General features: G+C 43.3%; 1 protein-coding gene across 1 annotated transcript in view; it reads right to left on the minus strand.

The window, feature by feature from the left end:
• LOC147022442 (myosin-7-like) overlaps positions 1 to 26,959 on the minus strand; it is a 109,617-nt gene that overhangs the window by 72,710 nt on the left and 9,948 nt on the right. The window contains exons 6-16 of the mRNA XM_085893330.1: positions 24,077 to 24,104; positions 19,381 to 19,492; positions 14,177 to 14,269; positions 13,611 to 13,674; positions 13,264 to 13,362; positions 12,994 to 13,097; positions 11,267 to 11,405; positions 8,270 to 8,388; positions 5,343 to 5,492; positions 5,089 to 5,259; positions 1,208 to 1,387 (exon numbers count right to left, since the gene is read on the minus strand). Of these exons, the coding sequence (XP_085749456.1) occupies positions 1,208 to 1,387; positions 5,089 to 5,259; positions 5,343 to 5,492; positions 8,270 to 8,388; positions 11,267 to 11,405; positions 12,994 to 13,097; positions 13,264 to 13,362; positions 13,611 to 13,674; positions 14,177 to 14,269; positions 19,381 to 19,492; positions 24,077 to 24,104 (1,259 nt within the window). The remainder of the gene's footprint in view (positions 1 to 1,207; positions 1,388 to 5,088; positions 5,260 to 5,342; positions 5,493 to 8,269; positions 8,389 to 11,266; positions 11,406 to 12,993; positions 13,098 to 13,263; positions 13,363 to 13,610; positions 13,675 to 14,176; positions 14,270 to 19,380; positions 19,493 to 24,076; positions 24,105 to 26,959) is intronic.

The raw sequence follows: 26,959 nt of genomic DNA on the forward strand, positions 1-26,959 counted from the left end.
TGAGCTGTCTAGCCTGGGTTTGAATCCTGACCCAGCTATAAACTCTCATCCTGGTGTTTCACAGACAGGGTGATGCATCAATATGTGTGCCGACCCTCGGATGTTGGTTCACCCGGAGGAACCGTTTGTCAGGACCGGTCATTGGTGGACATTGAATATCCTGTGGTGTGCTTTCCGGAGAGTAGGTGAGGTATTATCAGCAAGCAGGAACAAATTGCTAATTCTGACAAAAATCACCTTTAGTTGAACGTCAGGCCTGGCCAGCTGGTTGGTAACTGACTTGGGGAAAAGAATGATCTTCCCTTGTCATTAACGACATGTGAATAATTGGGAGTGCTGTATTAGTAGTAGTAGTAGTACTAGTAGTACTAGTAGTCGTAGGAGCAGTAGTAGTAGTAGTAGTAGTGGTAGTAGTATTAATTGAAGTAGTAATTGTCTTCTCTAATGTTGAAAAATGTGGTTCACATGTTGCTTGTGTGCCCAAAAGTTTGTTTTGTGATCGAGACAGTTGGCCGCAAAATCTAAGCTGAAGAATATGATTACCATTGCAAGTTTGTTAATTTTTTTAATAAACTGCATTCATTATGGAACTTCTAAATACTGTATATCAAATGTAGGAGAAGGACATTCAGAGAAATAAAGATTTTTTTTACATGAATCGGAAAGATATTAGTAAATAATGGACATATAAATTTTTAACTGAGCATCATGATGTATGTGTTCAGATGGGAACACCAAACAAGCCAACCACAAAATTATCTTTCATTTCTATCATACACAAGCAGAGCCCACCCTTCGCTTCACTGACTGACCAGTCATCCGGTTTGCCAAATTTACCCATGCATTGAGTGTTTTAACCCCTCACCCCCACCCCAACACTGTCCTCACGTGTTGATTTGAAGCGATTTCATCAACTACTTTCCTGGCAGTAAAATAGTTCCAAATTCATTTGAGATAAATCTGATCCCTTATTGAGAATATGAAACCCATCCAAAGATCATTCGTGTTCGTTGACGTCAGCAGTTGTAAAAACTGAGAGTTATGTTGAACATGGAGGAGAGTTATGGCTTTGTACACCCTGTTTTGCATGTTTTTCATCATGGTGGCAATTTGTGCAACGAGCCAATCCGCTGCAAAAACATACCAATGGTGCCTCTTTAATGCTTAGAACAAAGTGATAATAAATACATTGGAAGGAATAGCTTACGACTCCTGCGTAGTGCATGAGCTCGAAGTGTGCCTCATATTTCCTCTTCTTGTCTATCCTTGGTTTCTGGAAATTTTGAGACTTCCCAAGGTGGTTATCGTACAGTTTGGCTTTGAAGCTCATGTCTGAGGCCTTTGGAAACATACATTCCTCCTCCAGGATGGACATTATGCCCATTGGCTGAAAGACAAGACAAAGATGACTTGGATCATTTAAATAAAACATATAACCTCCAAAGGCATTTTGAAGTCAAAGAGTTCAGAGAACACCTTTCCCCACACAGTGTTCAGGTATATCATTTAAATTAAATAAAACATATAAAAAAGACATAAAATGTCAGAGTCTCGTTGTTTCAGTAATTTTGCTGTATGGAGTTAAAGAGCAAGCCCATATTTATGTACAACTAAAATGGCCGCCAGTCTACCAGTCGGGCATCTTTGATCAGATCACAAAATAAAGTGAGCGGCACGTGCATGCCATCATGTACTGTGCTTGTGCCAAGTTTGAGCAAAATCGGACGCTGCATGTCTAAGAAATGGTTGGGGACACATTTCAGAAACAAAATGGTCACCAGTCAGCCATCTTGAATCTGATCTCGAAACACAATGACGCGCGTATGTAAGCCATCATTCGTTATCCGTGTGCCAAGTTTGAACAACATCGGAAAATGCTTGTCCAATAAATTGCTGAGTTTGTGTTCAACATCAGTTTTTTTTACAACTAAAATGGCAGCCAGTCGGCCATCTTAGATCAGATCTCGAAAAAAAAAAAATGATATACATATGTAAGCTATCATTCCTTATCTGTGTGCCAAGTTTGAACAACACCTGTAAATGCATGACTGCAAAATGGTTGAGGAAAAATTCAGCATTGGGTTTTTTTTTCTGCTAAAATGGCCACCAGTTGGCCATCTTGAATATGATCTCGGGGGGCGGGGGGGGGGGATGACATGCATATGTAAGCTGTCATTCCTTGTCTCTCTGCCAAGTACGAATAAAATTGGTAAATGCTTGTCCAAGAAATGGTTGAGGATGTGTTTGACACTGGGGCTTTTTTTTTCAACTAAAATGGCCGCCAGTGGACTATCTTGGATCTGATGTCGAAAAAAAAACATGATGTACATTATTGTACAGCGGATAAGCACAATAATTGTGCGTTTTATGAGAAAAGCATGAATTTTCTGACATAGTTGGTGAATACTATAAGGTTTATTTTCAGATGTGGAGGGAAGTCAGATTTGACCTCTGAGGACCGTGAGAGGTCAAATGCAAGATGACCGCCAGTCCACCGGGTCTAATGTTCAAACGCGTTTAATTTTGGAACTAAACGGTGTAAAAAAACATTTAAGGTGTCATTTCCAACTAAGTTTGGAATGGCCATTCGTTTGGTGATACTTTTGAGATCTCCAGGAGTCAAGGAAATGCATTTCGATCAAGGTCAAGGTCAAATTACGTTAAAAACTTTGGACATTCTTTTGGTAAAGACAATGGATTGGACCTATGCAATATAGCGAAACTTCGCTTCCATTTTAATACTATAGGGATAGTAATACAAAAAACTTAACAGAATAGTCCCTTGCTGCTCGTCTATTTAATACTTTATTAATAGCAATGATGATGATGGTAATGGCAGTGATCAAAATCTAACAGCCTCCAGAACAGAAGCGCAGTGCAGTGCACTTGAGCGCAGCTTTGGCACACTTGCACCGTCCAGTGCATCCTTTCTCACAGCGACAGCGGATCAATTCATGGCACGATTTTGATGCTTCTGGGAGAGTGGTCCAAAGCGGCTGCCACCCAGTTGTTTCCTTTGTCCAGCCCCAGTCAGATGGCTCTGGCATCTCTGGATCCAGGACCAATGCCTGGTTCCAACAGTTGGCCTGGTAGCAAGTGCGCTTGATGTGCTGTTTGAGTGCCGCCTGGGTTGGAGGAATGTTCTCTAGAGTTCTAGACTTCTGTGTGAAGAGCCGTTTCCTGGCATGATTCACTTCCGTGCTCTCACTGGTTCAGTCATACATTAGCACCACAAATCGCTCTAGCAGTAACATTGATCCTTCACTGACCTCACTTGGCATGCATATGAGTTCATTGAAAGCATCATTCACCTCTGGGAAAGACTTCCAAGTTTCCCAGGCAGTCTTCTTTCCTCTGCCAGCGAATGCAGATACAGTGTCACACCCGGTGAAAGCGTGAAGGACTGGGAGAGTCAGACACTGTTGGATTCATTGTAGCAACCATTTCGTGAACAGCTATGTAACGAAAGCTTGACCCGACACCAAAGGCAACCCACAGCTCATTAGGAGCTGTCTTGCTGAATGAAGCTACAGCCAGTACTACCACATCAGTATCAACGGTACATATGGTCACCTTCTTACACCCCTTTTGCACAGCATCTGCCACATGCAGAAGTAGATGAGTGTCGGCCTCCTCCTGTGAACATGGGGCACGGCAGGCCAAGTATGACTCAGCCGGAGAGCAAAGGACTCCTCCCATCCGTTGCATACAGTTCCTTGCCCTCTGCTAGAGGAAGATGAACAACTACGCGTGACAGGAAAGCAAACAATTCGGTTTTGTTATCATCGCATCGAAGGAAGTCCTTCCAGTTATTTGGCATCACAGTAGAAGGAGCCATTCTTTTCCTGGTGCCCTTTCCCCTCTTCTGTCTTGTTGAGGCTTTGAGGCTGGCGGGTAGGTATACATCCCAGACAAGGTCGATGCGGCTGCTTTTCTCAAGTTGAGCAGAGATGTATGGTGCAAACACTCTTTCTCCATACTCTTGAAATGTTCTTGATGTTCCCGGATTTAGCATTTGAACCACAGCTGCACCATCAAGAATTGTTGCATCAGCCATAGGCACACTATTCTTTTCGAGCAGATCTGATTCCAGGCAGCGAAGTAGATCTGATTTAACCCCAATCCGAATTTTCCCTCCAGTTGACAGAGCTGGCGGGACTGCCTGGCGGGGCTGCTGCCCACATAACTGCGCCACATCCGCCTCAAACACACCCTCTGAGGGGCTAAATAACTAAATTCGCCACAATGACACCACTCGGTATTCATTTGCAAATATCAACTGATTGCTTATTTTTTTTTAATAAATTTTGACCTTGACCTTGACCTAAATTCATTTCCTTGAATTTTGACATACTCAAAGGTATCACCAAATGGATGGGATCCCCAATTTAGTTGAAAATGACACCGTAAATGTTTTTCTGCGCAGTCTGGTTCCAAAATTAAGGACGTTTGAACATTAAACCCGGATGACTCGCGGCCATCTTGGATTTGACCTCTCACTGTCCCCTCAGAGGTCAAATCTGACTTCCCTCCACATCCGAAAATAAACATTATGGTATGACCGAACTATGCTAGAAATTTCAGGCTTTTCTCATAGAATGCACAATTTGTTAAAATATGAGAGCTTATCCGCTGTACTATAAGTATAAGTACCATCATGTGTTGTCTTTGTGCTGAGTGCGAATATAATCGGTCGATATGACGTCCTTAAAAACAGTCAGTCTCCTGCTTGGAATAATTTTCAATCATATTTGACTGCCAGACAGGTACGCAGAGTAAAAAATATTATCTTATATTAATTCTCTCTGTGCATGTGTGATCGGGACGAATTCAGAACCAAAGTCCTGTTAAACTACAGAGTCGTTTACCGATTCATGTTTCGATGCGTGTTCAAAATATACAACCTTCGATTTATATACAACACAACAAATTAAGTTGTTCCTCGATCATAAACTGACGTTTGTGGACAGACGGACAGATAGAGTGGAAGCCATTGCTGAACCGCGCTTTTCTATTCACACGCGCAGGATAACTAGCACCTAAAATGACACAGCACTGTATTCACCATCATGAAAACAAATTGCTCACCTTCTCAATGAGGTCGATGCAGGCCTGCAGGTCCAGGCCAAAGTCAATGAACACCCAGTCGATTCCTTCCTTCTTGTACTCTTCTTGTTCCAGCACAAACATGTGATGGTTGAAAAACTGTTGCAGTTTCTCGTTGGTGAAGTTTATGCAGAGCTGTTCAAAGCTGTTGAACTGAGGACGAGAATTTCAGGATATTTCCCCCAAATGGAAAAACACAAACCAAATAAGGGATGTTGAACTGCAAACGCACTCACATCGAAAATCTCAAACCCAGCGATGTCCAAGACACCGATGAAGAACTGCCTGGGCAGTTTGGTGTCCAACGTCTTGTTGATGCGAACGACGAGCCACTTGAACATACGATCGTACACAGCCTTTGCCAAAGCACCCACGGAATATGTGACCTGTGGGATAGAATGAACTCGAGTGAAGTTGATGGCGCACCATCACAAATCCCCAAGCTTCCCACCTAAAGCAAAGTTGAAAGATGGCAAAAGGTTCCATCAGGAATTACCAATATCAAATATGGAGTAAAATTTTTTTTCTCATTTTGACCCCTGCGACCCCAAGTCCTCACCCCCAGGGGCATGAAGCAGGGATCAAATCCCCCCAAAAAGTAACCTGTTTCACGCATAACCCAATGTCGATTGCATGTACAAAGTTTGATTTTGAAATGTTTTGAAATGTGCCTGTAATTGAATTTTTTGGTATTTGACCATTATTTAAGACCATTATTTCAGAAGAATGTAACACCATTATTTAACAAAGGATCCAGCGAAGAATTGGGAAACTATAGACCTGCTAGTTTGACTTCAGTTGTGGGGAAAGTGTTGGAGACATTAATTAAGGACCAGATGAGGAACCATTTACATAACTAGAAACTAATGAAAGGTAGTTCCTGTTTAACAAATCTTTTAGAGTTCTATGAAGTAGTGTCTGATTGGGTGGATGAGAGAAAGGCAGTGGACACGGTATATCTCGACTTGAAGAAGGCATTTCATAAGGTACCACAACGGAGGTTGTTAGCCAAAGTGGGGGCTTGTGGAGTGGCTGGTCAGGTAGCTAATTGGATTGCAAACTGGTTTAGTAATAGGAAGCAAAGAGTGGCTGTAAGTGGGAGGATGTTTTGCTGGGAGGATGTAAGTAGTGGGGTATCTCAGGGTACTCGGACCATCACTATTCATTATTTACATCAATGATTTGGATAGTGGGGTGAAGAGTAGGCTTTCCAAATTTGCAGATGATACAAAGCTTGGAGGTGAGGTGGATAGCAGAGGAGGGGGGGGGGGGTGGTGATCAGATTGAGGAAAGTATTAATACTTGTATAGATTGGGCAAAAGATTGGCAGATGGTATTTAACCTGAGCAAGTGTAAGGTGTTGGGGATGGGAAAGAATAATACAAATAGAGATTACAGGATGTAAGGGGTAATTTTGGAGCGTGTCACACAGGAGAAGGATCTGGGGGTGGTGATAGATACGGGAGGTCAGCAGGTAGCACAGTGCCAGGCAGCGATAGGTAAAGCAAATAAGGTTTTAGGTTGTATTTGGAGGGGGATCAATTATAAATCAAAAGAGGTGGTGTTAACATTATACAGGAATTTAGTGAAGGCCACATCTAGAATATTGTGTGCAGTTTTGGTCACCACATCTCATGAAGGACATAGCTGCCATAGAGAGGGTTCAGCGTAGGGCTGCTAGATTGATTCCGGGCCAAGCTCGACTCAGCTATGAGGAGCGGTTGAAGGAGACAGGGCTTTCTCCACTAGAAAGGAGGCGGTTACGAGGAGATACGATAGAGATGTTTAAGATAATGAAAGGTATTGATAAAATAAGTGCAGAAAAATTATTCAGCAGAGTCGACAGCGATAGCCCCAGAGGTCATCACCTGAGAGTAAAGAAGAGGAGAGTTAAGATGGCAGTAAGGTTGGGGTCTTTTACTCAGAGAGAAGTTAATGCATGGAATGGCCTCCCTGGAAAGGTAGTGGCAGCAGAAACAGTTGATAAGTTTAAATTAGAATTAGATCGGTACCTGGAAGTTATGGAGATAGAGGGGTATAGGGATGTTGGCAGGACTTTTAGGTAGTTTGAGCATTGGTGGGTGACTGTGTGCATCTGTGCAGAGTTTTGTCTGTGAAGTTCTCATCAAGAGGTGGTGTGTGCTTGATCTTGTGTGCTTCTCACCAAAGAACCGCCTTCACCCACTAAGTCCCCTGGATAAAATAAAAAAGAGAGAAAGAACGAAATTCTCCAGATAGGTGTTCCTCCTCCTATATAATTTTTTTTAGTCACAACTATGACGTCATATGTCACGTGGTACAGGCGCCATCTTGGAAAAACCGAAAAGATTTTCCCCTCCACATCTCTGAAATCACTCCATGGCAAAAATTGAAACATGGCTCATTGTAATGTACTCTCCATGGGGAATACGATATGTTATTGATGATGTCATCACTGTCTTCCTTATGACATCATGATTCGACAAGTGCAACGCTTGATTCGGTCAGTATGGAAAAAAAATTATCTCCAATTGTTGGGCCAATTGACATGTAATTTTGACCAAAGGTGCACCTCCTCCTGTAGCAATTTATAATGATAATTATGACATCATAGATCACGTGGTACAGGTGCCATCTTGAAAAAAACCGAAAGACTTTGCACCTCTATCTCCGAAACCGCTCCGTAGAAAAAAAAATAAATGAAACACGGCTCATTGTCAAGTACTCCCCATGGGGGATAAGATATTTTAATGATGATATCATCAGTGCCTTCATTATGACGTCATAATTCGACAAGTGCAACACTTGATCCAGTCAGAATGTGCAACATACACAGTGCAACACGGTAATCTCAGTAAACAGACCTTTGGACCACCCCTGTGTAATGATAAATGCCAAAGCCCAAGCAAAATGAATGAGAGCGGTTTAGGAGCATATTTTGGGTGAGTGGCTTAATTTTAGCAGCCCTCACCCCAGCAGTCAAGTACAGATTTACATTTCAGAGACATTCATCAGAAGACCTTGGTTGATTAAAAAAAAAAATCTTTCAAGAGCCTTGCAAGCCTCCAAGATATCTGGAGACCAACAACGGGTGATTACATTATCCAAGAACTTTGATTATTCCAAGAACTGTTGCCAATTTGTTCATTCCATTTCCTCCTCGATGGTTTTTTTTATTGCTCACCTGCTGCACGGTTTGACCTTTGGTGATGTATTCATTGCCAACCTTAACCCGAGGATGCAGAATACCTTTGACGAGATCTGCAGAACTGATGCCCATAAGGTAGGCAACCTTGTCTGTGTCTGCAAAACCGATCACACCATTAGAAGAGGTCGTTTGCTGCTAATAGTTTATATAACTAATAGCTCTGCAGTTTATATAACTTTACATCGAAATAGTTTGTTGAGATCGGTGTGGAAGACTGACTAGCATGCATAGAGTCCTCACCTCAACCCCATCGAACACCTTTGGGATGAATTGGAACACCGACTGTGAGCCAGACCTAATCATCCAACATCAGTGCCTGACCTCACTGATGCTTTTGTGGATGAATGGAAGCAAATCCCCGCAGCAAAGTTCCAACATCTAGTGGAAAGTCTTCCCAGGAGAGTGGAGGCTGTTATAGCAGCAAAGAGGGGACCAACTCCATATTAATGCCCTTAACTTTGGAATGAGATGTTGAACGAGCAGGTGTGCACATACTTTTGGCCACGCCGTGTATAGTCCAGAAGGTCGAGCTCTCTGTTCTCTCGGTGCTCTGGCAATCCCCAGCAATTACAGGATGCACGTTTTCTTCCAGTAATCCCCACCTCGTCATTGGCCAAATTCCAGGCCTATTGCATGCATGCTTCAACACTTTTGATCCTTTTCCCCTAACCCCCTCCACCCCCATCCTGGTATGTGGAATTACCTTCCTTTGGGTATTCAATCCCACTCTTCCCTCAAAGGCTTCAAGCAGGCAGTGCACACATCATCCTCCACTCCATCTGCAATCTTTTCCACCATCATTAACCCTACCTAATCCTAACAGCCCAAAATCTCAACAACAAAAAAAACCTTTTGAGAAATTTTATGAAAACTCCCACCCACTTTAGGATGCAAGCAGCAGGGCTGGATCAAGACACCTTCAGGCCCTGGGCACTGCATCTGTTAAGGCCCTCCCTCCCCTCTTGTATTGACAAAACAATTCCTAATTTCAAATAAAAGCCAAATTTATTGAAATACCCATTACATGAGGTGGTGGTGGATCATTTCTGTGACAAATCCTGTAATAAGTTGATACAGTATGTTGTTGGTAGACATGTTTTTGGACGACATTAGAGAGGTAGTTGGGTTTCTTCTGATTTTCGGATAACGAAGGTGTGTGTCGCCTTCTGTGAGCCATTCATCCAATTACAGTGAAAAAATTTCTCTCTGGGATTTCACGGCAGCAAATTGACAAACAATTACACAATAAAACAATGATAATCCCACAATGAAATATCAAGTTCTAAACAATAAAATGAATAAATCCTTGTTTATCGACAAAATATTTACATTGCAGCTGGAGAATGTAAGCGGTCGTAAAATCGGTTGTAAAAGTAAAAGCAATTGGTTGTAAAAACGACATCTATTTGCCAACGTCGGGCCAACGTTTGCAATCTATATATTTACTAGAAGGGCACTCGGTGGAGCACATACCTCCACCCTGCAATACCTGATCCACAAGAACATATCTGGCCCAATACATTTTTGAAATATCATGCTATGTATCGTGTTTGGCCCTCTCTCTCAATGATGAAGAATCGCTGTAGAAATTAAAAAATTATTGTATCCGGATCCGGATTCGGATCTTCACCAGAATCGAAGCAATTCGTCCTTCCCACAAGTTTTGTCCGAATTTCGTCCACAACTTTTTGGGATATTTTGTTCACAAACAGACGGGGGTGAAAACATAACCTCCGTCCATCTTCGTTGGGTGGATGAAATTATCAGTAAGAGCTTCATAGAGTGATATCGACTTGATAAAGTGATTTGGATGGAATGTTAACAGAGATTTATCAAAAACTTGATGGGGAAAGTCGAATTGCCAGCCTTCCAGATCAGATGTGACCTCATATACCACTTCCCTGGCTCTGCTACCGTTGAGTCAACAAGGGAATAAATAACACTAGCTCTATAACATCTTCAGCCCGATCTCTCAATGGTGAAGAATCACTTAAAAATTCAATTATTCTCGCATCCGGTTTCAGATTCGAATCTTCACCAGAATCGAATCAGTTCATCCTTGTCACACACCGAACTTGCCCACACCAAATTTCATCCGGATCAGTCCACAACTTTTTGAGATATCTTGCTCAAAAACAGACAGACAGACAGACAAACATACAAAGGGGGGTGAAAACATAATCTCCTTCACCTTCGGTGGTGGAGGTAAAAAACGAAAAGCACGGTCGGTGAGGCGGTGAAGCCGTCCATGAGGCGGTGAAGCTGTCTGTCAGTCCGTGAAGACTATTTGTCTTTTAATCACGTCCTGTTTGAACGTTAATTACCCAAGACCTCGAGGACCCTGAAGACTGTGAAGACCCAAAAGTCACTAAAGACTCAAAATACCCTGAAGACCCAAAAGTCCCCGAAGACCCAAAAGGCCCAAAAGATCCCAAACACCCAAAAGTCTCAAAAGACCCCAAAAGACCCTTTAGACCCCTTCGACCTTAACGTCATTTCGACCCCTTACACTCTTCAGACAGATTAGACAGCTTAGACCCTTGACCATTTAGACCACGTTGTTAATCTGGGCATGATGGGCAGGGACCCCAACAGGGCACAGAAAATGTGGTGGGGCTCGCTCCAAAACTGCAGGAGTAGTCGTGTAAAATCAATGTACCTTTGGTGATGATGATGAAACTGATAACAATGAAGATGGTTTACTGAGCCAGGGGAGAACAGATGAATGAGTTTCCATGTGGAGAGAGAGAGAGAGAGCAGCTTCGTACGGGTGGAAACTCAAAAATCACAATTTTATTGAGAAATTTATAAAACTTCCCAGCCACCGTAGGACACCCGCTGGGACCCCAAAAGATCCCACAAAAAGTTTGGCGGGGTTAGCCCCAAAGCTGAACTTGTAGTTCGGGGATGGACAGATAGACAAGCAGACAGTCCTGCTGTATAATATAGATGAGATCAGCCAGTTTGACTCACTTTCCGTGCCGTCGGCCTCGGCTTGCTCCTCTCTGGGCTTCTGCTTGAACTTCATGTTTCCAAAGTGCATGATGGCTCCGGTGAGTTTGTATGTTCCATACTTCTCTTCCGGTAAGAACCCAAGTACATCCATGGCTTGCTGTACACAACCACATGGATAAAAAAGTGGTTAACGTACCCATCATTAATGCCATAGTCGTGATTTTAGAAAGTTAAATTGAGAGCAGAACCGATGCTGACATTGCACGGTTCCGACATGGACCTACTTTTTTATTTTATTTTTTTAAAGATAAACTCCTTTAAATAACCGTGTTTCAAACATCAGAAAAAAATTTGTGTCTGCTATTGTTTGGACTTGCTCTCACCTCTAATCAATCTGATTTTTGAATCGCCTTTTGGTGTTGTGAGTCGGAATCATGATCTCGTGTAAATGTTCAGAGATATAAGGCCACGGGTGAGCAAGATGGACTGATCGAGTGGAACAGTAAGACAATTGCTAGGTACTCGTGTGACTTATCACTGGGAGCCATCACTTGTTGTGTTTGCAAAATGGCGGACTCTCAAATTCCACTTTCTGCCCTTGTAGGTGCACTGTTGCACCAAAAGTCGGAGAATACCCCTTCCTTATTGTGAGAATTCCCACATATTTGTCTCATTTGCATAGCCACGAATATCATCAACAGACAGTATGCAGAGTCATGGGACAGGCTCTAAATGGCTCAGTTCATCATTATGGAATGAAAGACAACAGGACAAAAAAACAACAACAACCAACCTTACTATGAATTGGGCAGACCATTAAACGTCACCGAAGGAAGGAAGAGAATTGTCTGATCGACACACAACTCTCAATCTAGTACATCAAACATCCATTTTATGGTAAAACAGTTCAGGTAGTCATTGGGATTTCGGACAAGCACCAGGACACATCATCGATCTGTGCATTCGATGGACTACAGTAGAAGAGTAGTCACGAGGATACGCTGGGTAGTTTGCTTCAGCTCTTTCCCATCGATAGCCAGGGCTGGAATTTGGTGGCGGTCCTGGCACACAATGACCTATGCACTCTTTTCAAAGACTGGAAAGGACTTTTTGATCGACAATTTCCTGCAGCTCTCTGAATGTGCTCTGACCATGCGGAAGGCAATGCGTTCACACAGCGGCCGATGCTTGTTGCTGATAGAATGTGTGATAACCGTCATGATGGGACTCGTTCTGTGGTGTTACTATAACCAGCTCGGTGCTTGAGCTACTCGTAGTCTGAAAACACTCCCCTCTTTTGACAGCCTACACGATGACAGATGACAACCAAATGACCCCATTCTCAAGCACTCCCCTTTTTCCAGGTTATTGGAATTCCCCCCCACCCCTCTCCCTGACCTCTTTTCATTTGTCAGTTGTTTTGTTCCTTTTCTGTTTCATCCCCACTTTCCCCTTTGTCTTCTTGCTGCGTTTCATTCAGCTTGTGTGCAGCTTGTTCACCCCCACGTGTCCTTCTCCCCCTCCCCTTGATCTCACTGTCTCTTACTTCTACTCTGCTGTTGGTGTTTCCCCCTTTGCATTTCGCTCACTTCCATTCTACTATAGCTCTTCTACGAGCCTCGACCATGTAACATGCGTGGGCCAAGTCCAGCTTTCCTGGGTTTGGAGATTTTCGGGATGTATTGGGGCAACGCAAAAACACTGCAAACCTCCGCTGCGGTGCTATTTCCTGAACAAGTGCTTACGTCGGAGGCGAGCAGCTCTTCACCATCATCCAAGTTGTCAACAGTTACGACTCCTTGCGAGCAGAAGTGGAAATCGTATGGATTCGTCGACACAAGGAGCATATCTATCACAAAAGAATACAATGTTCCAGTTGTCAGTGTACAGTGGTCTGCAGGTTATTCAAGGCCATTGTGATATTATCCCAACACCTCGTTCTGAGCATTCTTTCATGCGATGAACAAGTGGGAATAACTTTTCTGTACATCAAGGTATCTTGTCTGAGTCCTCACCTTGCAGTTCTGGCTTCTTGCCAGAGCAGATTTGATAGTAGATGTGGTAACTCCGCTCTGATGGCTGCTGGAAGATCACCCTGGACTTCTCCAGCAAGTCTGGAACACAACCAAGACCATATGGGTGGTGTTGCTTTGTTATCAATCACCAACGTCAACAGATAATCAATAAAGTGTCATTGTGTTGTTGGGACAACAGTCCAGAGAGGGCCATCTATTTATTACGCATGCACAGCGGATGTGATGGGGACAGGTGTTTCAGTTCAGTGTATATAGGATTAACAATTGCATACATAATAAATAGATGGCCTTAATGCGAATATGGTAGATTGAGTATGTCAACTCACAAATATCAATATCTGCTGAAGAAAGCTTTCCTGTTGTCCCAAAATGAATTCGAATAAACTTTCCCTGAAAAATACATCGTGTGGAAACTGGTAAAACAGGAGAGATCTTTTATTACTTTAATGGTCATGACAGGAATAAAAGTTTCAAATATTGATAATAGTCAATTTTCTGTTAAGCTTTCATCGGTTTCAATGTACACACTCCATCTTTCCAGAGTGTTGGTGCTTCCGAAGCACTCTCGAGACAGATAATAATTCACCAGCTGGTTTGACATTGCCTTTCACAGTGGTAGTCAAAGCAAGAATTTGAAACATGGCCAGAGTACTGGCACACAGCGACCTACTACTGGAAGAGACACCATGGTACCTATACCCGGCTTAACCTACACCCGGCAGGACACCCGGCTTAACGTCCATCCGAGGGACGAAACATTTGGTGCCTCACCCCACCTGCGAAGCACCGATCGGAAATGATTTTGTAGTCGTATTACCTCTGTCATATAATGTTGGATGTGCTCCAGCTGGAGAGGAAACAAATATTGACAAAGTCCTGATATTGTACTCACAAAGCGGGAAGAGTTGTCATTTCGAATGGTTTTTGCATTCCCAAAAGCTTCCAGTGCTGGGTTTGCCTGGATTATTTGATCTTCCAAGGAGGCCTGAATAAGAACAGCAGCACATACATCATAGATGGACAATGATAAAAGAAATGACTGCGCTTTTGTGCCGATGAGTGTACGACGTGGTGTTGGTGCTTTTAAACCACTGTTTACTCATTATAGTGAACAAATTACATTTTACATTTCTCAAATGATAACTGTAACTCGGTAACTCCATGTTCCATGCTGCCATCTGTTTCATTAACATTCAAAACACTGTGTTCTACATCGTCCATCTCTAGAACACAATGTGTCGGTTTCTTTATAAGGGGCTCGGATAAGATATGGATGATGAAAATGTTAAAACTTCCAGCTTTCCATGCTGAGCATCACATACCAGCAATAATCTTAACATGTACTCAAAACACCTCAACATGCACTCAACACACCTCAACATGTACTCAATAAGGCTCAACATGTTCTTAATAAGGGTCAAATAAGGTTCATCTTGTACTAAATAAGGCTCAACATGTACTTAATAAGGGTCAAATAAGTTTAATCTTGTACTAAATAAGGCTCAACATGTACTAAATAAGGGTCAAATAAGGTTAATCTTGTACTAAATAAGGCTCAACATGTACTTAATAAGGGTCAAATAAGGTTAATCTTGTACTAAATAAGGCTCAACATGTACTAAATAAGGGTCAAATAAGGTTCATCTTGTACTGAAAAGGCTCAACATGAACTAAATAAGGGTCAAATAAGGTTCATCTTGGACTAAATAAGGCTCAACATGTACTAAATAAGGGTCAAATAAGGTTCATCTTGGACTAAATAAGGCTCAACATGTACTAAATAAGTGTCATATAAGGTTCATCTAGTACTATATAAGGCTCAACATGAACTAAATAAGTGTCATATAAGGTTCATCTAGTAATATATAAGGCTCAACATGTACTAAATAAGTGTCATATAAGGTTCATCTAGTAATATATAAGGCTCAACATGTACTAAATAAGGGTCAAATAAGGTTCATCTTGGACTAAATAAGGCTCACCATGTTCTTAATAAGGGTCAAATAAGGTTCATCTTGGACTAAATAAGGCTCACCATGTTCTTAATAAGGGTCAACTAAGGTTCATCTTGGACTAAATAAGGCTCAACTTGTACTTAATCAGGGTCAAATAAGGTTCAACTTCAACTCGATACACCTCAACATGTACTCAATAAACCTCACCATCCACTCAATACGCTTTCAACATGAACTCAATACACCTCATCATGTACTCAATACACCTCATCATGTACTCAATAAGGCTCAACATGTCCTCAATACACCTCAACATGTACTCAATACATCTCAACATGTACTCAATACACCTTCAACATGTACTCAATACACCTTCAACATGTACTCAATACACCTTCAACATGTACTCAATACACCTCATCATGTACTTAATACACCTTCAACATGTACTCAATACACCTCATCATGTACTCAATAAGGCTCAACATGTACTCAATACACCTCAAGATGCACTAAACACACCTCAACATGTACTCAATAAGGCTCAACATGTACTCAAGATACCTCAACATGAACTCAAAACACATCATCTACTCAATACACCTCAACATGTACTCAATACACCTCAACATGTACTCAATACACCTCAACATGTACTCAAAACATCTCAACATGTACTCAAAACATCTCATCATGTCCTCAATACACCTCATCATGTACTCAATACACCTCATCATGTACTCAATACACCTCATCATATACTCAATACACCTCAACATGTACTCAATACACCTCAACATGTCCTCCATAAGGCTCAGCATGTACTCAATACACCTCAACATGTACTCAATACACCTCAACATGCAATCAATACACCGCAACATGCACTCAGTACACCTCAACATGCACTCAATACACCTCAACATGTACTCAATACACCTCAACATGTACTCAATACACCTCAACATGCACTCAATACACCTCAACATGCACTCAATACACCTTAACATGTACTCAATACACCTCAACATGTACTCAATACACCTCAACATGCACTCAATACACCTCAACATGCACTCAATACACCTCAACATGCACTCAATACACCTCAACATGCACTCAATACACCTCAACATGCACTCAATACACCTCAACATGCACTCAATACACCTCAACATGTACTCGATACACCTCAACATGCACTCGATACACCTCAACATGCACTCAATACACCTCAACATGTACTCAATACACCTCAACATGTACTCAATACACCTCAACATGTACTCAATACACCTTCAACATGTACTAAATACACCTCAACATGTATTCAATACACCTCAACATGTACTCAATACACCTCAACATGTACTCGATACACCTCAACATGTACTCGATACACCTCAACATGCACTCGATACACCTCAACATGTACTCAACACACCTCATCATGTACTCAATACACCTCAACATGTACTCAATACACCTCAACATGTACTCAATACACCTCAACATGTACTCAATACACCTCAACATGTACTCAATACACCTCAACATGTACTCAATACACCTCAACTTGTCATTACAACTCAATTTGTATTCAATATGGCTCAACATGTACTCAATACACCTCAACATGTACTCAACAAGGCTCAATTTGTACTCAATACACCTCAACTTGTCATTACGACTCAATTTGTATTCAATATGGCTCAACTTGTACTCAATACATGTCAAATTGAAGTGATAGGCCCATAGACTCAGATTCATCGTGTGAGATACCATGTGATATTGAAGTCCTTGACTTCCTCGGCATCAACCTGAGCAAGGTATGAGGCAAGGTCGCCAGCTCAGAGGGGAGAGGAATACTGCATCAAGCTGTGGATGAAAGCCTTGTATGTTGACAGGAGTTCAGGTGTGCAAAGGAAGGACTTTTCACGATGGAGGACGCCAAGTTGGAACCTGGTTGTGGAGGCTAACTTTGAAATGCGGCTTTCCCAAGAGAGATGGCTGAGAGGGAGACCCAAGAGTGTCTTCTAGAGGGTTGCTATGAAAATAGTTGGGAGGGTTTTAAGTACACTCCTTTTGGAGAGAGAGTGAGCATGTGGGATTTCTCAGGATTGAAAGACATATTCCAAGTGTTTAACCAGTTTGTTATTTTATCAAGGTCTAAAGAGAGGGAATGAGCTGCTCCCTGTCTGTCAGAATGATGAGGGATGCCACTGCAGAGGGTGCAGTCATCAACACGGAGATAAAGGGTATTTTCCAGAGAGTCAGAGAGATCATTGATGAAGATCAGGAATAGGAATGGGCCCACAACACTGCCTTGGGGCAATCCAGCCTTGACAGGGAGAGAAGAAGAAAAGGTTCCGTTGAGAGCCACACATTGGCTATGAGAGTTGAGGCAGTCAGTAATCCAAGAGTGGAGTTGGCCTTTGATTCCATTGGCTGGGAGTGTGTCAAGCAAGGCAGGATGCCAGACTGTATTGAAACCTCAAGATATGTCCAGAAAGATGGCCCTGATCTCACGTCTGATATTGAGGGCCTCCATCCATTGTTGGGAGTGAAGAATCACCATATCCAAGTTGGAGTGACCTGGTCTGAATCCAAATCGGTGATCTGTGATGAGATCTTTTGAGAAAAGGAAGGATTTCATATCAACTGTGACGTTGGATTCCATGACCTTGCTGATGATTGGAAGTAAGCTGATAGGTCTGTCGTTGAGGAGATCAATGTTTGCACATTTTCATGTAATACAGTGATGTTGGTGGATTTCCAAGCAGATGGAAGATGACTTATGGTAAATGACAGAGTGAAAAGGGCAGAAAGAGGAAGTGCAAGAGTAGTAGAGCAGGTTTTTAGGACATGTTTGCTTAATTCCATGCAGTTCAGTTGTAGAGTGAGAGTCATGAGTTGCCAGAAACGTTTCCACCTTCTCAGGTGCAAAAGGCGCGTAATTCAGGAGCAATTGGGTACGACTGTGAAGGGTGGGTACACAGAGGAGGGGTTAGGGATACAAGATTTTGAAGCAAGCACAGAATTGAGGCGTTCAGCCTTCTCATGAGCAGGGTCGGCTGTAGTGAATTTGAAGTGAGGAAGTGATTGAAGGGGAGCATCCACCAGAGACAGACTTGACAAGGTGCCACCAGGTTTTGGAGGAGGGTGCCAAGTTTGAAAGTTCATTCTTGAGATTGGACAGATGTTATTTTCTGGCTCTCCTGAGGACAGACACACACTTGTTATGGGCTTCGTGGAATGATCTGATGTTGCCTTCGGTTGCATTTCCTTTCCAGGAGGAGAATTCAAGTTGTGTTAAAGCAACAGCCTCACAACATGATTCAGAATACCAAGTGTGGGAGGATGGGCAAGATCACTGAAGATGAGATGGGATGAATCTGTGCATAAAGGAGAGCAGGTTTCCGTGGAAGAATTCCCAGGCTGAATTAATATCTGTGGTGGTGGATATAGGACACCGGTCCTGAAGTGCGATGGCTGCTTGCAGTCCCTGCCAGTTTGCCTGAGTGAACTGTCAGACTCGCTGGTGCTGAGGGAGTTCTCTGAGAATGGCGAGAAATTTGTTTTGATCCCAAACCCAAACAACGAAGTATGGCTTTCATACCAGGCCTTCCCTCCATCGCTAAAATTCCCAGTAAGACTCTGGGGGGGTTGGGGGCAGATGTCTCGGGTCTCCCCCGTGGTGCATGATCATAGTATAGAGTGAAATGTCCACCAATCGACCTGCTGACCCTGGGTTATCACATGGTTATGCTCATCACATGACCGAGGCTGAAAGCAGATTGGCTGATGAAATCAAATTCCTTATCCTGATCATGTTAATTTTTTTGGATATACTTTACAGATTGTGTATTTGCATGAGGGATATGAAACGTCTATATGACACCAAGTTGGGCATTTAAGGAAAATTTGCATCCAGAATGGAGGTCAAAACAGCATTCAACCATTCACAGAGCCAATTTCAATCGGTTTAAGGTACCTTTTGTTTGAGATCAGTTTAAGGTCGTTTACTTGATTCACAACACGGTCGGTAAAATCACGTTTTTTTTCGATCACATCCAATGAAATGGTTGTTATTTCACACAGTGATGACAAAAAGGGCAAGAATCCCACAATGGTCCATCACCGTCTTCTTGGAGGTCCCAGATCCGCCAGGCATGTCCCCCAGGGCCGCGACGGTGGCAAAATATTGTATAACTCTCTTCGTGTTCACGGTCTTCCCTGCTCCAGACTCTCCCCTTCATGAAAACACCACACGTAAGGGTCAAACCGCCGCACGAGGGATTACTCACTCATCACTTTGGAGCGCGCAAGGAAAATCGGTCAAACAAAAGGAGGATCGAGTTCATCATTCTGACACGACGACACTAAGTTTATCAATAAAGGAGAAATTTTAAGCACCAGGAAACGGACGAGGATACCCTCACCAACACAGGAAATGGTGATAAATAAAGGAGATGATGGGAAGGAGGGATTCTGGGGAGGAGATGTGTGAATGTGCAGAGAGATAATATCAAGCACATGATGACGTAATATTGTTGCGAATCTGGAAGCTATGATCACACTCAACATTCAGGTCCTTCAGCTCAGTTATCTCGGTAAGTATGTGTTTTATTGATAGCTCCCCTTCCCTTGTTTAATGGGTAAATCAATGTAAATGCGCTGTGATTTATTTTAATAGTTAGGAGCTTTATCGAGATTCTGTGAAGAAGAAGAACCATCCTCCTCTGCAAAGAAGAAGAACGACCCTCCCGCCCCGAGATTCTGAGGCGTAAACAAGGATGACGGTTGATCAACTCCCGCCCTGGGATTTTCTCTACGCGCTGGGATTTTCCCTACGCGCTGGGATTTTCCCTGCGCGCCGGGATTTTCCCCGCGCGCCGGGATTTTCCCCGCGCGCCGGGAAGGGGGAGGGGGAGCGGATAAAAGGAGTGAGTGAATCGGAGAGAACACAGCGAGCCAGACAGCGAGCGCTCCTGTCGTCGTCGTCGTGGTCTGAGAGGTCTGGCCATCTGGAACATCCTCTTCCTCCTCCTCCTCTGGAGGGTCGAACTCGAGAGGGACCATCCGCCGAACGGAGTCGAGGTTTTGGTGGCCGGGACGGGCGCCGACCGAGTCAGCCAGAAGACCGCACGAGGCGGAAAGGTCCAATATGGACCCTTACCTCCAGCTCACTTTCCCTCCGAGCTGGGGGTATTAATAAAGGCATTAGCCACCACTTATTTTAGGTGTGTGTGTGTGTGTGTGTGTGTGTGTGTGTGTGTGTGTGTGTGTGTGTGTGTGTGTGTGTGTGTGTCCGTGGGCCCGTCTTACAAGTAATAAACTGTTAAGTGCCTGTGCTGTATATACTTGAATTTCTTATATTCCGTATAGCTCTGCCTTATGTGCTCCCCTCATTCCCCCATTGCATTATAAATAAACCCTATTTGTTCAATGTTTTCAGCTCGTTCACGTCCATTCTTGCATTGACTGAGCGTGTCGCGTGCTGGGGAAAAATTAGCAAGGCCGTTGTGCCGCCGTAAGGGGACATCTGGACCGACGGTTCTCGGCGATTAAACCGCTCGGAATCGCACACGGAACGAGCGTGCTAAGCGGCTCGTTTCCGTACGAGTTCCGTCGAGGGTGTGAAGACTCGGTAGATCGCCACGTGGTCTCTAGGTATTTTGAGATTTGGCGAATAACCCTGTACCACGTGGTGGAAATATTGACGCTTCATGGTCCAAAACAAAGGACCCGTCGACTCCGGACTTATCCGGGGCGACGATCTGAATTCCGGGCCATCGGTCGAGCCGACTCTACTGCTCCATCTGGTGGTCGAGCTCGTCGGCTGACGTCCCGGCCCCGCAACAACATGTGCTCTTCTTTCCTGTTAAAAACGAGCACAATGATCAAAATGCAAGTGATGAAATTGGTGTGGTATTTTTTTTTTATTCACGTTTGTCTGAACTTTCACCTTGGAATAGCAGAGTGTTATTTGAATGAAGGAATTTCATTTACGGAGGGCATATTGAGCATTGCCACCTGAGTATGGATCCCATGATGCTGAGATCCCAGGTTCAAAAACTATATAGTGTGTTACTTTATATAAACTATATATAAACTTTGCCTCCTATCAATTCGTGTACATGTCCAGATGTTCATCATTTTCTTTCCCTGCATGTCTACATGTGTACAAGCCCTTCCATGAGTGTTCGATGACCGTTTCAAAAAGTGTACTTGTTGCTGGATGGCCCTCTTATCAACTCGACTTTGCAAGAAGTTCTACTACATACTTGGTGGTTGGTATTCCAGATCAAAAATATCCCCTTGTAGTATGTGCAGGAATTTTATGAAAATATTTGGTCAACCTTGAACAAATTGCAACAAATAGCCTATCAACTGTTTTATACTCCTGAATATGTCCTCCATCACGTATAAAAAGTCTAAAGGGATCCTACAAGGGGAAACCTGTGAAAATCACTGGAATATGGCCACCCACAAATGTCATTTTCTACATTACGGCCTTCTTTAAACTTAAAGCCAACAGAGCTCGAACTCAGGACCCTAAGATCCTAAGCCAGCCACCCTAACCACAAAGTCAACACCAGGCTTACTCAGTGTACTGATTGCCGATGTCTTTGTATGTGGCTCCACATGACCAGGGGATGCGTTGAAATTGTGCTCCACCATCCAAGACATACTGGGAATAACTCGTCATCGCTGGAACATTCGGTGTCAGAAGACCCCAGATGGCATCAGCCAGGGCTGACTTATGCGGTTCAGCAGAGATGAATCGAAGAGGGCTGGTGGGTGAGTGCACAGTTCATACTTGAAGGCTGATTCGAGATCATCTGATGTCTTTGCAGCAATGATGAGTCTCTGGAATAAGAGTTGTGGGTTGACCTGAACTTCATCGCCGTCAATCTTGACCGACAATTTTGTGTTGAGTGTGACAACCTGATCTTCCGTCCTGAATGTATGCTATGCAGCAGTTTTCCCATCCATATACTTCAGAATCATGCTTCCAACTGCCTTTTCTGTGTCGACGTCGACGGTGAGGTGTCCGTGGACCCCAGTGACAACATTCCACAGACTCGGGTCAGAGCAGAAAGGATTTCACTCTTGGAGACAGTGGAGAACTGTTTGCGTGTCCTTCTAGTCGTGGGATTGTCTAGCTCTCATCATGTCCTTGTTCTGTTATCCTGTGTTGTAGTTCACCCCCCCCCCCCCCCGTGAGCTCTTGCATTGTCATGCTAACTTCTGCACAGGCAGGAATGGATAGCAGCCACATCAGGCATTGTTGCTCTGTCATTCCTCACCCACTCTTGAGGCCCCTGCCAGTCTTCATGCTCCACATCAACACCTGCCCAATGAAGAGATCTGAGGAAAGACAAGCCCAAATACGATCACTTCTCACCACATGGAGACCCTCTTCAAATCGGACATCATGATGTTGAGCTTGGAGATTGGACATCTGCTGTAGATATACCCTCACAGATTTTGTTTCAAGATTGTGGCCTAATGCTGCCAGGTAGGGTTTCTGAAATGGCCTGCAGGTGTAATGCACAGTTACCAGTATGCTCTGCCCTAACAAACTTGGGCAGGATGTCTACCATATCCATGTACTGAACCCAGAGAGCTGCGGTTCTGGAAGATATCTTCACAATCTCAGCTGGACTTTCAAGACAGTCCCTGATTCTGTTCAGCACATCAGACAGGCAAACTTATTCTGCAGACCTTGAACCATCCACCTGCTTCTCACAGAGGACAGCAAGTTCATTCATGTCTGTTCTCCCGCACGTATCTGGAGCAGTGTCGACATCTGATTTTTTGGGGGGGTTTTTTGCATACCATGTCGAGGCTCATGGAAGAGCTAACACACAATGCACAGCAAGAGGGGGCATGAGACAAGAGGGGCAGGAGAGGGAAGCACAAAATAGTGGGGAACAGAGACAATGGGAGATCTGTGGAAGGGAGAGGGATGGGGTGGGGAACATGGGGTATACAAGATGGACACTACAGGGACTTTCAGGAAGGAAAGCAGGGAATTTGAAAGAGGTGGGTTTGGAGTGGATTAACAGGGGTAGAAAACATCGAGCATTTGGATGGGGGACGATATGAGGTGGTGGTGGAATGCTGTTTTGGAGGTCTGGAGGGAGGACATAGGATTGAAGAAAGTGCAGGAGTTTGTTCCAGAGGTGGGAACAAAGAGGAAAGAAAGAGTGAAGGTGAGCAGTGATTCTTGATTTTGGCAATTTCACCAGAGGGGTTTTTTGGTGACCTTGAGCGCCCTGCGGAAACATAGGGGGTGTGTTGGAAACAATGTGTTGGACAGCAGCAGGGCATTGAATACTGCGTGAACAATGAAGTGTCCTCGAACTGTGCGAGCAGTGGCCTTGCCAGTCGGCATGTGGATTACTGCATTGGGTGCATTAAACGTCAAATTAAACGTAAAATGAAATAAGTAAACATCCATGCAAGATTCTGGGAGTTGTGAAGGGTACAAATTGGCTAGCTGGGATTGTCAGAAGTACAGTTACTGTATATCAGTGCAATAAGAGGCCAGTGAATCAAGATTAAGCAGGTGCCTTCACATGCTTTCCCACGATCAAAATAAGTACAAAAATACAGATTTCAGGACTTTCTCCTCGCAGTATGTCTCAAGACTTTTTACATGTCATGGAGAGCACTTTCCTTGGTATGATGGAGGAGAGCGCTTTTGTTGCAATTTATTTCAGGTCATGGTTCTGTAATACGTGTACTATTGTTATATCTGCTGTTGTTTTCTCGAGATGAATATTCATCATAGTACTTCAAAAAAAACCAAAAAACATTGTACTCACGTGATTAGCATCGATTGGTTATCACGATCTAGAAAACACACCATTTACCAGCACAGTTAACACACAGAAACGCCAAATTCATGACAGGTTAGTCTTACATTTATATGCACTTTCTACCCGACCTTCCAATCCTACCCGAACTCAATCACGATAATCAGTGTAAGAACCATGATGTACAGAACCAAACTTTTTCCAATAGTTTTATTCTTGGTACAACCATATATGAGTTCTCTTGACATTAGGATCAGTGTAACAGTCAGGTTATGCAAAGAGGTGTTCATCAGTAAATCGGTTGAGAAACACTGCTCGAGGTCATCCTGCCAGCCATTCATCGTATTACCCCATTCGGATCGTCTTCTCAACGCACACTTTCGGCTAAATGTAGGAGACATGGTAAGACATAGTGGCAAACCGATTCCCTATTTCTGGGATGCATGAAAGGAAATATTTTGAAATCTCTTTTTAAGGTAGAAGATTGAAGGGTTACAGTTGCATCTTACATGGTCTACATAATGCCATGGGTAATACAGGAGTGTGGATAAGGTGGCTGTTTATGAACAATAGTCACACTTCTTGATGGATAATTATCAGATTGCCTAATCGATGAGTGTGGCCAAGGTGGAGAATGCAATGGCCAGTAGAACCTTGTGAATCATCGTCGGTATTACGGGGGAAGCGTGATGTCAAGACGACATGAAGACCATCGAGTCTACGCTGACTGCTGATGATGGTAGTAAGAACTGCAGTTGATGTTGTGACACTTTCCATTATATTTTCAGGTACTCATGAACTCGCAGAGAAAATTTAAATGGATTCAATAAACCAAATGTTGAAGTATAATGGGAACTAAAATCACGTTACTGCTTGGTTGAACCTTTCTCCCATCGGAATCATCTTCCCATTGACCGTTCAATCCAATTTCAAGTCATTACCCCACGCACACGAAGCGAAAGGCATGGTTAAAAGGAATTGGTTCACGTCCGTCCGTCCGTCCATCCGTCCATCCGTCCGATCAGTTTATGATCGGAAGTTTATGATCGAGAAAGAACTTATTTAAATCAAATGTTAAATTTTGAATATGAATCACCATCATAGTACTTCCAAGAACCCTGATACACTAGAAAGGAGGTGGTTACAAGGAGATATAATGGAGATGTTTAAGATGGTGAAAGGTGGAAATAAAATAGTACAGAAAAATTATTCAGCAGAGTAGACAGTGATAGGATCAGGGGCCATCGCCTGAGAGTAAAAAAAGAGGAGAGTTAAGACGGTAGTAAGGTTGGGGTCTTTCACTCAGAGAGCAGTTAATGCATGGAATGGTCTCCCTGGAAAGGTTGTGGCAGCAGAAACAGTAGATAAGTTTAAATTAGGATTAGATAGGGACCTATAAGTTATGGAGATAGAGGGGTATGGGGATGTTGGCAGGACTTTTAGTTAGTTTGAGCATTGATGGGTGATAGTGTGCATCTGTGCGGAGTTTTGTCTGCGAAGTTCTCATCAAGGGGTGGTGTGTGCTTGATGTTGTGTGATTCTCACCCAAGAACCGCCTTCACCCATTAAGTCCCCTGGATAAAATAAAAAAGAAAGAAAGAAATAACAAAAGAAAGGAAAAAAAATTGCTTTTTTTTCTTTAAATAATTAAAATAAATATATTTCCCCTTTTTTATTTTCACATCATTGGGATATGCCTGGGTATGCGAAATCATCTCATCCACATTCCTTCCCTCATCCCCCCAATGAAATCGCATCATTTTGATGGATGTACAGGTATTTGGTCTGGTGTTGATGTGGAGCAGGCATGATGGGCCGAATGTCCTCCTCCTGCATCGAGTTACGTCCGCCACCTAAGGTGGACGGAGGTTATGTTTTCACCCCTGTCTGTCTGTCTGTCTGTCTGTCTGTCTGTCTGTCTGTGAACAGAGAATATCTCAAAGTTGTGGACGGATTCGGACGAAATTTGGTGGAGAGATTGGGTGGATGAATTGATTTGATTTTGGTGAAGATCCGAATGAATCTAGATCCGGATACGAGCATTTTAAATTTATTTTTTTTACATGATTCTTCACCATTGAGAGATGGGGCCAAAAACGAAACATGGCACGATATTTCAAAAAAGTTGTAGAAAAGTAATGACAAAACTTGGTGGATGATTTGGTTTGGTGACAAGAACAAGCCGATTCGATTTTGGTTCGGGTCCGAATCCAGATCCGATCTACGTATCTCAGTGGAATGCAAAACGTAAACTGTTCAGCTTGGCGGAGGTATGTTCTCTACCGATTGCCATTCTCCTTTTCTTGTGTATCCTTGTGTAACACTACACAGGGTATCGTGTTCTATGAATTCTCCAGTTGTTGATGAAACTGAAGTAGAATCGAGGCATCTTCAGAATTCCTCCTAATATCCTTCACTTTAAGGGGTTTCACATGGTATACACGTTACCTGGTAAGCCATGACTTTAAAATCGATTTTGTTTCTGACGACTTCCAAAAGCAGAAACACATCCAAGAGGGTCACTCACTGCGGAGCATGTCTCGGTTTGTACATCAATAATGAGTTGCTCACCTTACCCCACTGTACACCACGTCACGGTGTGGATGTCCACAAGGAGTCACTCACTGCGCAGGATGTCACTCATGACTGTACAACACGTCACAGCGTGGATGTCCACAATGAGTCACTCACTCACTGCACAGCATGTCACTCATGACTGTACAACATGTCACGGTGTGGATTTCCACAATGAGTCACTCACTGCACAGCATGTCACTCATGGCTGTACAACACGTCACGGTGTGGATGTCCACAAGGAGTCACTCACTGCGCAGCATGTCACTCATGGCTGTACAACATGTCACGGTGTGGATTTCCACAATGAGTCACTCA

Source organism: Eptatretus burgeri, chromosome 8 (assembly GCF_056783735.1).
Source record: "Eptatretus burgeri isolate ZD-2024b chromosome 8, Ebu_testis_v1, whole genome shotgun sequence".
In the NCBI taxonomy this organism is placed as follows: domain Eukaryota; kingdom Metazoa; phylum Chordata; class Myxini; order Myxiniformes; family Myxinidae; genus Eptatretus; species Eptatretus burgeri.